This window comes from Bombus terrestris, chromosome 14 (assembly GCF_910591885.1).
Source record: "Bombus terrestris chromosome 14, iyBomTerr1.2, whole genome shotgun sequence".
In the NCBI taxonomy this organism is placed as follows: domain Eukaryota; kingdom Metazoa; phylum Arthropoda; class Insecta; order Hymenoptera; family Apidae; genus Bombus; species Bombus terrestris.
In genome coordinates this window covers 10946301-10959206 of record NC_063282.1, presented here as the reverse complement: position 1 = coordinate 10959206, position 12906 = coordinate 10946301, and the positions used below count along the sequence as shown (strand labels likewise).

At 35.0% G+C, this 12906-nt stretch overlaps 1 protein-coding gene across 1 annotated transcript; it reads left to right on the top strand.

Annotated features, from left to right (window-relative positions):
- The first annotated feature begins 7001 nt into the window (after positions 1–7001).
- On the top strand, positions 7002–12679 carry LOC100649612 (acetylcholine receptor subunit beta-like 1). Its single transcript, XM_003393346.4, has 5 exons — positions 7002–7418; positions 7521–7657; positions 7931–8085; positions 8215–9259; positions 9380–12679. The coding sequence occupies exons 1-5, from the start codon at positions 7361–7363 to the stop codon at positions 9542–9544; spliced, it is 1560 nt and encodes a 519-aa protein (XP_003393394.1). The 5' UTR covers positions 7002–7360; the 3' UTR covers positions 9545–12679.
- The last annotated feature ends 227 nt before the right edge of the window (positions 12680–12906 follow it).

Genomic DNA, 12906 nt, shown 5'->3' with positions numbered 1-12906 from the left:
ACGATTAAGCGGATAGTAATAGGAATTCTCAAGCCGAGCAACGGCCTGAATCTCGCGGGTTCGCAAACGGCAACAACTCTCCTTGTAATGGCTACATCAATGGATAATCATCTTAATGACGAGCATTCAGCCAATAAAAATTATCTTCAAATTTTATATTTTGCGTCTTATATCGGAATTAGAAATATTTATAGGTATATGTTAAGAGAAATTATAAAGCGTGAGTGAACGAAAACGATTCTTTACCTAGAATGAAGAGTGGCACAAACACAATATGCCAGAGTAGAAAATGTTGAATCTAAAATGTGAAATGTAATGCATAATGTGCAGGATGTAAAAGATAGTTCGTGCGTAGAATTTAAAATGAAGAATTTTTCAATTGCAGATGACGTAGCACTTTTAAATCGTTGAACGTAAAATATAACATAACATAATATAAGCATAAACAGTACAGAAATACAGAAGTATAGTGATAAAGTAGTTCATAAACGATGTTATTAGTAACAAATTGTCAGTATAAGAGTGTGAAATAAATTACGCTATATCATCCTAACTGGTTGCATATCTAAAAATTTATGACCAATTTAAACAGTGTATAAGGTCAATAGACAGGTCTCTGTTTTTTACTCTGGGAATCTACTCGTCATGGTACTCAATCTTCTTCAATTTGGAACAGACTGTATGTTAATCAGGTTCATTAGACAACTAGATTAGTGATCACTGAAAATTCTACAGATTCAGATTTTATTTATATAAATAGATGAAACCCAATTAAAAGGTATCTACTTGGTCATGATGTATAATTCGCACGTGTATTGGCAGTGTTATGTGAAAATTAAACTTATCAAATAATAATCGAATAACCATATAGAAATAGTTAAATTTTCTGCAAACTCACTTGGTAGCTTGGTTAATTGTTTGAATAGTTTACGATCATGTTTGCAACAAGTGACTCTTTCAATACAAACTGTCGTATTTCTATTAAACGTTTGCGTTAAACAACGGATACGTGTATATTCATGTAGGTGTACATTATTTAATGTGACCGATCATATTAATAACGTTCAAACATTTAAGTAGATATCGTTCAAATATGACAAAAATATTTCTAGAAGTAATTTTTTGCAAATAATAATTGCCAGAAACGAATCTCTGTTTATATCCTAGTTGTTTAGTGGTGTCGATAAAACTATGGATTTATTTTACATCCGCAGTCTAGTTATAAATCAGAATGACGAAATGTGGTGCATATTTTGCGATTAGCATTTGGAATATCAGTAGGTAGCGTAAATACGAGTCGCAGTAGAAATACCGCAAGTGTTCAAATCAAATTAGATTGTTCCTTGGTGTGTGTTTGTCGATCATTCGGTTTATCTATTGACGGACTGTGTCGTTCACAAACGAATCTGCAGCTGTTTGCCGTACGAAGGCGGTCATTGTTTCCCAGCACGGTTAATTGATGACCCTTCCGACTGTCTCTATAACTAATAAATTAACACGACCGCAGGAGACCGAACCGGTTTTTCTTTGGTTTTTGTTAATAAAATACGAACAAACGTGTAGTACAACCTCGTTTCCGAGTTATATCGGGAGTTGAAAAAATATATTCCAAGCTATAAAAGTGCGATGAAAATAAAATTCAATGAAAAATGTAGCGCGACTAGAAATCAGGAAAGTTATTTGATCTAAATTAATCTTAATTAATTTGTTACTAAATAACAGAACGAAATCACGTTTCAGGTTCTCACTATACAAGTACTTCCAAATTACAGAGCAAAATCTTTTTCTTTATCCTTGTTCGCAGAACAATCTCCTGTTCTGCGTTGCGGAATGTATTCTCAATCGCTTTTACAGCGAATTATCTGCTCGTTAATGTTCCACCCTTCCTCTAATCGTTGAGGAAAAGCGTTCGCTCCGTGGAATTTCGTTAATCCGAATCGGAACAAGTGGTCATTAACTGTTAAACATCCGATGGACGTAATCACAAGGATCTCTGGGAAAATATAGAAAACTGGAAAATTTTCGATCACCGTAATTATATTCCTCTGTTCCTGGACTTCCCATTTATTGTCAATTCTTTTGTGTGTGTGTAATGAGTTCGTATAATTTCTCTCTAAAAAGCCAATACGCACACTACATGTATTTTATTCGCTCATCGATTGCTCGTTTAACGAATTAAATCATTTCCGTCCGAAAAATTATTTGTTGCTTTCAACGAATGTTATTTTTTAGTTTTCGGCACGAGCAAGAAATTTGGAGTTTACGTTTCGCGAATAGAGTCATCGTTGGAAAATTAGGTATACGTTCAGTAAAAGTTTGCAACTGATTGCTAACATGTTACATTTGCTACATATATTGGCTTTAAAACTTTACCTAGTTGAATAAAAGTTGTTTTGTGTTGAAATTTGGTTGCAACTGAGACTTTTGGACAGAAGCATCTCGAGTGGTTATTTAAATACCTTTGAAAGCCGACTAGAATTGAAAACACTATTACAGAAGAAATGCGAATAATAGAATATCTTTGTTTTTCTTTTCTTTTTTTAATATATAGACGTTTGCATTCTCAGATAATACTTTCCTTGTATCCTTCGACAACGACCTTTCATTTTTTAATTGAAACATTAGAATTATCATTTGGCCTGATGTATCTGGGTCAGGGTAATATCAAAGGCGAAATCTCGAGCTCGTTAACGTTTAAGCCCTTTGTCTAATTGAATATCGTTTGCCTATTGATCCAGAAGCAGTACCTCAATGTCTTCAATTAACTACAAAGATTTCGATGGCTTTACTATGGAAACTGCGTCCTTCTAATCTTTGACAACACGTTATATCGCATAAAACGTGCTTAATATGTAAAAGATATTTAAAAAACTTTATTGATATTTCTAAATTGAGGTATCGACAAAGTAACTATCACAACGAAGAAAAATGTCTTCATTACTATCGTTCGACCATTTGTGAGAGATAGATGCAAATAATTATTAATGATTAATTTGTATCGAGTTTTCTTAGATTTGTGCTTATTTTACCCGACGTGACCGCTCATGCTAACATCGGCGGTTTTCGATTGGCCCGCATAAAGCTAAAATACCAGCAGACAAGTCTCGACTAGAAATTGTCTGTCGAAATTGTTTGCTTTCGAGTCACAGTATGTACTAAAGACGTGTTTCTATCCGACTGAATTCCATTACGCACATATCCTACGTGTTTCTGCAGACGCAGCTTTGCTCTTACGAAATCACCGATTGTCTCAAGATTCATCCGAAGATGATATTACGCCAATGGAGAAACTTCTGCTGGATGTGGAATTAAATTAATATCGGTGGATAACAATAAACGAAATATTCGTGCCATTGGCTTTTATGTTTTACTCTATTTCAAAAACATTTTTATGATATAAAATGGCGTAGCACAATGACACGAAGGTGGAATACAATTCGGAAAATGTGATATGAATAATAACTTTTAAATTTCATAGAACATATTAAGGAGGTTTAATTAAAAATTCAGAGGAGTTTGAAAATTGTATATTACGCTTCTCGTTAATCCACGTATTTTAATGTGTTCGTATCAGGTTCTTATGGAACAATGAATAGCAAGAACACAGTTAACGAGCAAGAACTGCAAATTTTGAAATAAGAATTTTTACTGGATGGAATTCATAATTCGTCGTTACAAAACTTTGTCAATTAAACAGTCTTTGCGAGTGTAAAGAATTTCGGCCCAAAGAAATCTCGCGTGGAACAATCGGGACTCGTCAAACGTATAAACGGTTTTGTTTCGGCACTAATGACCAGATTACGGCGATGAATTTTAAAAATTAGAACAGAGTCTATCTCTCTATAACTCGGCGTTGAATCGAATGTTTTAATCAATGCTAGTTTCTTAAAAACGCGGCCTAAATCTGTCGCATATCATAATCGAGAAAACACTTCAAGAAAATATTAATAATAGTAATATACAAGTATATATGTATATATTACTAAGAAATCTATGATGGTACAAAAACCTTATAATGTATTTCGTAACTTGTAAAATTCTAATTATGAGTACCAAGCACAACGATAAAAAGATTTTATAGTAACATCCGTTCTATCCTAGTTTTTGTTCTCCAGTAATATGCAGTTGATGACCAGCATAGAAAGTGTTTGAAATGCCATTTTTTGGCTTGAAAGCAAGCTCACAGCCGCGTTACGTATCGTGTCTATGTAACGTATATAGTGTATAGATATACGTATTTCGATGAAAAAAATATCGTTAGCCACGAATCGCAGGTGAAAAAGCTGCTGGCTGTAGTTTCTCGGCTCGGTCGATCTGAGTCGAACACTCTGGCTGGATGTTTAAATATAAAAACGGGGCAAAAGGGCCGCGACAAAGGCTTTTTTAATAATTCGTCTGTGGCACACACGAGAACTCTGTATACGCGCCCGTGCATAGATACATTCCTTTTCTCTCTTTACAATGTATATAAAGCTAAAAACGAAAAAAACGTACCTTTAGTTTTTTTATATTATATATATTCTCCCTTTTTTCAGTTTTCTCTTCTGTACTCTTTTTGCAGCAGCAAACGGATCGGTCGTAACAATACGCGGTGCACTCACATCGTTTGACATAACAATAACTCCGGTCGAATTCACCATACCATGCCAACGGGATCTGGTACACAAACGTAGAACGTTATGGTATACCACGGTCGACCGCAGCAGATTGCCGATTTTCTAGAATCGGCCCGTGTCTCGAGCATTTTACGAATTGCGCGGTTATTGCTTGGACAGAACTTTCCACCGCGCATTTTTTCACGTTTGAATACGCATACGACGTGCGGTTATCGGATTGGGCAAGTATAGTTTCCATAAGTTGCGAAACCTTGTAGAGGAATAGGATACGCTCAGTGATAAAATCGCGAATCGAGCTTCGAATCATTTTCGAGATCGATTGGGATGTATCGTGGTTACATCGCTCGATTTTGTTGATGAACGCTGTTTGTGTTCTGGATTAAAAAACGTATGAGACTCGTTCGACGCTGTTTGTTATCTCCATGCTAACTGGGTAAGCCAGAAATTCCTATAATTACTAAATTAAAAGTCTATTTTAACTCTTTCAAATACAACTGGTACAATATAATTTGTTTTGAGGGAGACAGAGACAAAGATAGATAGATAGAGAGAGAGGGAGAAATCATTGACAACACATACTGTACCCTAAATACTATTAGATAGTTATGGGAATGTTTCTTAGTTAACTAGGTTGCGAATGTTCGCGAATTTAACAGTTTCTAAAAGATAATTCTATTATGTACATTCCATCGTGATGTTTGAAATAATTATTCCCATAGCTGTCATCAAAACCGTCGGGAACAATTATTTTCGAATAAATAACGAGCTATACTCCTCACCAGAATTTATAATTATTCGCAAAGCTTTAGTTTCTTGTTAATAGCGACGATGAAAATAATTATGAAGAGATAAACATCATTCTTCATAATATTCCTTTATTTGTAAAATCCAAAATACAAGCCTACAATTCATTTACCTAATGGTTTTGTACAAAAAATCAGACAATAAGTTATTAATTAATTATTAATATATTTGATATTAGCTATTTCATTTAATATTATAATATTAACTATTAATACCTTACAAATATCTTATCCTCCGATCTTGATAAAATATCATTGCAAATCTTTTCTTTCTGAAATAATCCTTTTGAAGCAAGTCCTCCTTTACCTTATCCTTTATCCAAAAAGGCAGCCTTGCAGGTTGCACAAATTTGCTCCTCTCGTTCGAGAACTGATCTCTATCTGTTAGCAGAAGATCGGTTATTTCCAAATAACCTATGATTGTATCTCTGACAGAGTTTCTACTACACAACTTGGTAATCCTGCAAATTTTAGGTTCGCATTAAACGCGGAATGCAGGAAATTTCACGGTAATTAGTTTGAGAGGTTGTATGTACAATTCAAAAGGGAACAATGCGGCAGCAAATAAGTTATGAATCCGAAGTCTCTTTCAGATGAAGAGCTATTCAAACCGACAATTGACTATTTTTTGTTTCATTACTATAGATCTCTAAAAATATAATCAAAACATAGATCGTCGAGATTCTACATCTGACTCGGATGATCTAATTGAATTTACTAATTTGAAATTTAATGGATGTATTTGTTGCAAAATTGTTCGCAACGCGAACACAGAGTGCAGTACCGCACAGCTGTTTATTCTGTCGATAATCATTTTCAACTTCGAAGAAAGTAGTCTTGAATTAAGTATATTGTACAGTAACCAATTACAAATCAAACTTCAGAGTACGATCGAATAGAAAACAACACTTGTGTAACATCTGCTATTTTATATAATATATATATATATATATATTATATATATATTATATATTATATATATATATATATATATATATATATATATATATATATATATAAGTGTTGTTTTCTATTCGATCGTACTCTGAAGTTTATATATATATATATATATATATATATATATATATATATATATATATATATAAGTATATTGTATTTTATTAAAAATTCCAGTAACTTTGTGTGCATTGATTTGTTGTAGATACTGGAAATGCAACTAAGCAACCGGTACTTGTTAAAAGTTTCCAATGTATAATTTTCATCTATAATCGATGCGAGTCCGATAAAATAAACCTAGCCTAAAATGTACCTAAAACAGATATATTTTTTAATTTAGCATTAAATCACGGAAAATTGTTTGCGATCATCTTTCTCGCTATCTCGAAACCTTTCAGGGTCGAAAAATAATCAGCCTTTGCGTCTTTGGAAAGCCAATTTTGAGCCGAATCAAAGGTCAAAGCGATTAAAAAAGGAAGAATTGAAATAGCAAAAAATCCTTTAATCTCGCGAATATTCCACCTCCGATAACCACCCTTACGTCAATGCCCCAACTTGTTCAGAATCCCTCGATAAAGTAGAACCGACTCCGCGCAGCGAGCATCTAGACTGCGCATCTGTGAAGCGTATCGCTTGTGAACAACCCTGCCCATCAACCCCTAAACTCTGAGCGTGTCGCACCCCAGTCGCACGTTCCAAGTCCAAACATCCACTTACTCCGGTGTGACGCCACGTTTTCGACGATTGTGTGCAGGAAAGATCTAATTGGAAGAGAAGAAACCAAGTTCGGGCGTGGAAACCAACGGTGTGAAAGGGTTGTTGATTAATTTCGCAAGCATGGAAGAGGGTAGGCGGCAGTGGATCGGAAGGCAAGAGAGAAAATGCACTTATTGGCCAGCGTCTGCGTACTCATATTGATCTGTGGCGGTGGCTGTGGATTGTCTACGAGTGTCTACGGGTGGGACATCTGAAACTTGTCCAAAAATGTATTTTTGTTTGCGGCTCGCGCGTTTTCTCCTCATCTCTGCTGTTTTCTGCGTTGGTAAGCAGTCATAAGTTAGGCAACGTGATCAGTTTTATTGTTCTTTTTGAGTTGTTTCTTGGGTATCGAGTTTGGGATGTTGATTGTCAAATTGTTCTTCAGGTTTCTGCTCTGAAGATGAGGAGAGGTTGGTGCGAGATCTATTCAGAGGGTACAACAAACTCATCAGACCCGTGCAGAACATGACGGAGAAGGTGCACGTGAAGTTCGGCCTTGCTTTCGTGCAACTGATTAACGTGGTGAGAATCTTTGATACTCGAATATTTTAAAGATAAAATTTACTGTAAGTGAAGGTGCTTGTGACAGGCAGTATGAGTGTCAATTTAAACTATTAGGTAAAACTTCTCAGTAATTTTTTGTGAACACCAATATCATTACTTATAACATAATGTACGGCACGAGTCATGTAAATATTATCTATTGGTTTTAATTAGTTTATAGAATTATTCATTATATAGAAAAGGATTAATATCAGTTCTAAAATAAAAACACGAATGTGAGTCATTTTTTAGAATGAGAAAAACCAAATTATGAAATCGAACGTATGGTTGAGATTTATTTGGACGGATTATCAATTACAATGGGATGAAGCAGACTACGGTGGAATTGGAGTTCTCAGGTTACCACCTGACAAAGTATGGAAACCGGATATTGTACTGTTTAATAAGTACGTAACCTTTTTGTACTTTTGTATTTATATATTGCTACAGTACCATAATTCATGTATCATTCGTACAAATTTCACTTTAAAAAAACTCCTCAATTCCAAAGAACCATCAACTTTTCCAATTTCCAGCGCTGATGGCAACTACGAGGTGCGCTACAAAAGCAACGTTCTGATCTATCCAAATGGTGACGTTCTCTGGGTTCCACCAGCGATCTACCAGAGTTCCTGTACTATCGATGTAACTTATTTTCCTTTCGACCAGCAAACATGTATCATGAAATTTGGATCATGGACTTTCAACGGCGACCAAGTCTCTCTAGCCTTGTACAACAATAAAAATTTCGTCGACTTGTCCGACTACTGGAAGAGCGGTACCTGGGATATCATCAACGTTCCAGCTTACCTAAACACTTACAAGGGCGATTTTCCAACGGAGACAGATATCACTTTCTATATCATCATCAGACGCAAAACTTTATTTTACACGGTGAACTTGATTCTTCCAACGGTTCTTATCTCTTTTCTCTGCGTGCTGGTATTCTACCTTCCAGCAGAGGCTGGTGAGAAAGTAACGCTAGGGATCAGTATTTTGCTCTCGTTGGTCGTTTTTCTACTATTAGTCAGCAAGATTCTGCCTCCAACGTCTCTGGTGCTTCCACTGATCGCTAAATATCTTTTGTTTACCTTTATCATGAACACGGTCAGTATTCTCGTCACCGTGATTATCATCAACTGGAACTTCCGTGGACCACGGACGCACAGAATGCCACAGCTAATTAGAAAAATATTCTTAAAGTATTTGCCAACGATATTAATGATGAGGAGACCGAAGAAAACTCGTCTAAGGTGGATGATGGAGATTCCGAACGTGACGTTACCAACTTCTACCTATTCAGGAAGCCCGACAGAGCTGCCGAAACATTTGCCAGCCTCGTTGACCAAATCGAAGATGGAAGTGATGGAACTATCCGATCTTCATCATCCGAACTGTAAGATCAATAGGAAGGTTCACCATACGACTAGCAGTTCTAGTGCCGCTGGTGGTGAGGGTTTGGCAGATAGAAGAGGATCCGAAAGCTCAGACTCTGTGTTGCTCAGTCCGGAAGCCAGCAAGGCAACGGAGGCTGTCGAATTTATCGCTGAACATTTAAGGAACGAAGATTTGTACATACAGGTGAGGAATCGCTCGATCGTTACATTACAATTTTTTGGTTGTTACTTGTGGGCGAATGTAGTTGAACAGTGGAACGTAAAAAGCACGAGAATTTGTTGTTAATATGTACACGTGTTTCAGACGCGAGAAGATTGGAAGTACGTGGCGATGGTAATCGATCGACTGCAGCTTTACATTTTTTTCGTTGTGACAACCACGGGTACCATTGGGATCTTGATGGACGCACCTCACATTTTTGAGTACGTGGACCAGGATCGCATCATAGAAATCTATCGTGGAAAGTAATTTCACGAAATCTAGTCGATTAAAGAAGGAATGGCGTGCCATTATCGCAATAATTTTCATTTTATTTTCGTCTTTCGTCATGTTCGATTCTCTCTTTTGTATACTTCACGAGTATCGTAGATCGAATCGAGCACTAAATGGAAAAGATTAATCTCGAAGCGTGGGCGAAGAATAGATATAGAAAATTTAAAAAACGTTGCTTGGACCGTTTTCACGTAGCAACTTAAAAGTTGCTGATAAAGTTATTTCCTCATTTGTCAAAGTACAATATCGTTGATTTCTATTTATTTTATAGAAGAACAAAGGTACTTCATGAAAAGATCACGAATCGATGTTAATATTATGAAAGTGGAAACAGGAACAACATTTTCATGGATCTTTTATAACGATCAATCCTTTCTTCATTTTATACTGAAGAACGACTATCGAGGTTTCAAATATTACACTCGTGAAACTATCAAGGAACGAAGCTCAACTGCACTCGTCATACAACTACATACATATATTTCATTCATAATACATCATATATCAGATTTTGTTTCAATTTGTTTACTCCACGTGTTGAATTCTGATTTTCTTCGAGTCTTATATTATTCGCCACTTGAAATTTATATTTTGTACGACACACGTTAGTTCGAAACATTTCGTTTATTCCTTATGTTAATCATTATTACATCCACGATTATAATTGTCTTCCTTGAAAATCTTGGTCATGAGTATGCTGAAACGAGTGCGGAATAAATGTAAATTGCGAATCTAATATTAAAATTAATATCCCATTGACCGTGCATCCTAGATGAGTAATTAGTTAGTCGGGATTAAGAATAAGCATAGAGCGTAGATATCAAATAATTTTGATATTAATCGTGCGAATTACCGTTGCCATTATTATAATCTAACAGGACTCGTGTTTGATGATTCATGCGACGCAAAACATCGAAGGGCCGTAACAACGTTTACCAATCAACAGATACATTTGATTTTTCTACTTTATATTTGGGAAAAAAAAGTTGTCCGCTGTATTCTCATCTAATTCACATTAATTATTAGTCCAAATTTTATTTGAATATCGCTGAAATTCAGAAACAGAATCTTGCAATTAGTCCGTCAGTTAATTAAATAATACATAATTATACATAATTTCCACATTGATACACACTCCAGTTCTTTGCAAATTTTTCAATGGAATCACAAAGTTGTATTCTTCGATAGAGATTTCAACAGTTAATAAAAAAAAAAAAAAAGAAAAAGAGAAGAAAAGAAAAACAATGACAAGGAAGGAGAAATTGGCTGGTCAGATTCGCTGACGTCACCGCGGAAGCGCACATTAAAAGCACAATGTCTCGGCCTTGCGTATTTAACCGTTATTAAAAAGGGAAGAAAAGTAAGAAATTATATCGTACGTCATATACGAAGATATGATACCCACGCTACATGTATATTGTACAGAAAACTGTTAAAACGGTCATGCTTTCTCTAATAGAAAGTTTGTCTCATACACAAAGAGTGTTTATGGTTGTCGATTTAACGATCGTTGATTTTCTCATATGTATCGCCTACAGTTGTGCCTCGCGAATCATCCTCATTGTTATATATGATGTTACTGTATATAATACGTATACGATCTTCGATTTTTATTTCACTAATCTCCATTATTCAGCGTAACGAAACACGCATTTCAGTCTTATTAAGCCACGCACGATCAAAGCCGATTTCTTTCCGAATCGAAGTTATCATTCACATCGATCGATCGATGGGAAAACACTTCAAGGTAATTGCATGTCCTTTTGATAATTTTATACGTAACGGTGAAAGGAGAAAGGCGTATATCAGTTTCCAACCTCCTTTCACGAGGGTTGAACGACCTGGACTTTTATAAAATTTTAATATCTACAGCGAGGGTATACTCTGTGTGAAGGAAGGACGATCGATGGAAAAGGATTTTGAGGTTCAGGTCAAGCGTGAAAAGAATATTGCCCGCGTTTTAACAAAATTCATCGTTGAACGTTTGTGATTCGTTGTCCTCGATGCTTGTATGGAAACCTGATGTGTATGAGTACCTATTCCCGATTAGAGTAACGAGTTGATAGGGTGACACGTGTCTTCCTTGAACGAGATACAATAACTAGAATTTAGTCCTTCTAAGAATGAAGTAATTAGATGATGCTTATTGATTTCTATACATTTTACTTCCATATATTTTATAGCGTTGTTCACTCGTTGAATGCGAAGGGTAATTGTGTAATGAGAATCACAATGAGACGATTTTAATGAAAATTTTACGAACCACGTGAAATTGGAGATGCCAGTTTTAAATAGTCATCGGGTTATGGATGACTGTATTTAATAATTCCTGTATTTTGCTTGTGAATAACTTCTTACCTATTACAATTGCAAATCAAAGTTTAAATAAGAATCGAATTTAGAAAACTTACAACTGGCACCTTCGATTAACCCTAGAATATTAATGCAATTGATTTTTGTGTCTTTTTTTCATAGCTTTTCATTTTTTAACATTTTCCAGGTTATAACCACTCGATGATAATCCGTTAAGTTTTGATAATTTAGCGACTATTGTGGACATACACGTATATAATTATTACAAGTAAAAATAAATGCGACCATTAAAAGAAAAAGGAATGTATCTATCTAGTGATGTCGGATATTCTGGGGTTAATGTCATTTTATGTATGTAGGGATATTTTAAAATTAATTGCGCTAACATAATGTTATTGTTTATACGTTTGTATCTTGGATTTAATGTTTTTAAATTTTTTATCTTGCTATACTATTGAAATACTTTATTGAAATAATTTTTGTTAATGTATATTAATATAGCGAATTCTCGTTAGATCAAGACGATTTTAATCGAAATAAATATTCGTTTAATAAATCGAAATTAAACGAAGAGAATTTTTTTAATGGCAGATAATACCATAAGATAATACCATAAGTTGTGGATTCTCTCATTGGTTCTCACGTGTAGCAATTCGAAACTTGTTCCACCTGAACTGTACATCTAGTTATCGTTAAAATTGAATAAGTCGAATTATTTTATCAGCGTTACAACAATCAAATGAACGTATTGGAATTTATCGCACAAAAAGAAACGCAATTAGAGCTAATTAATAAACACCTGACCAAATTTTTCATTCATTTCCTTCCATTTCAAATGCACGCAAACTTGACAAATGTTGCATCATTAATTTCAAACATAACTGATATTTCTGTCATTCGATATTTAATCGATGTCAACTGATATTTGAACAAAACTTGTTTCTCCTTTTTAGATAATATGTATCTTAAATTATCATAAAATCACAGAAGCACTATCTCGAATTAAGGAATAAATTAATTAAACG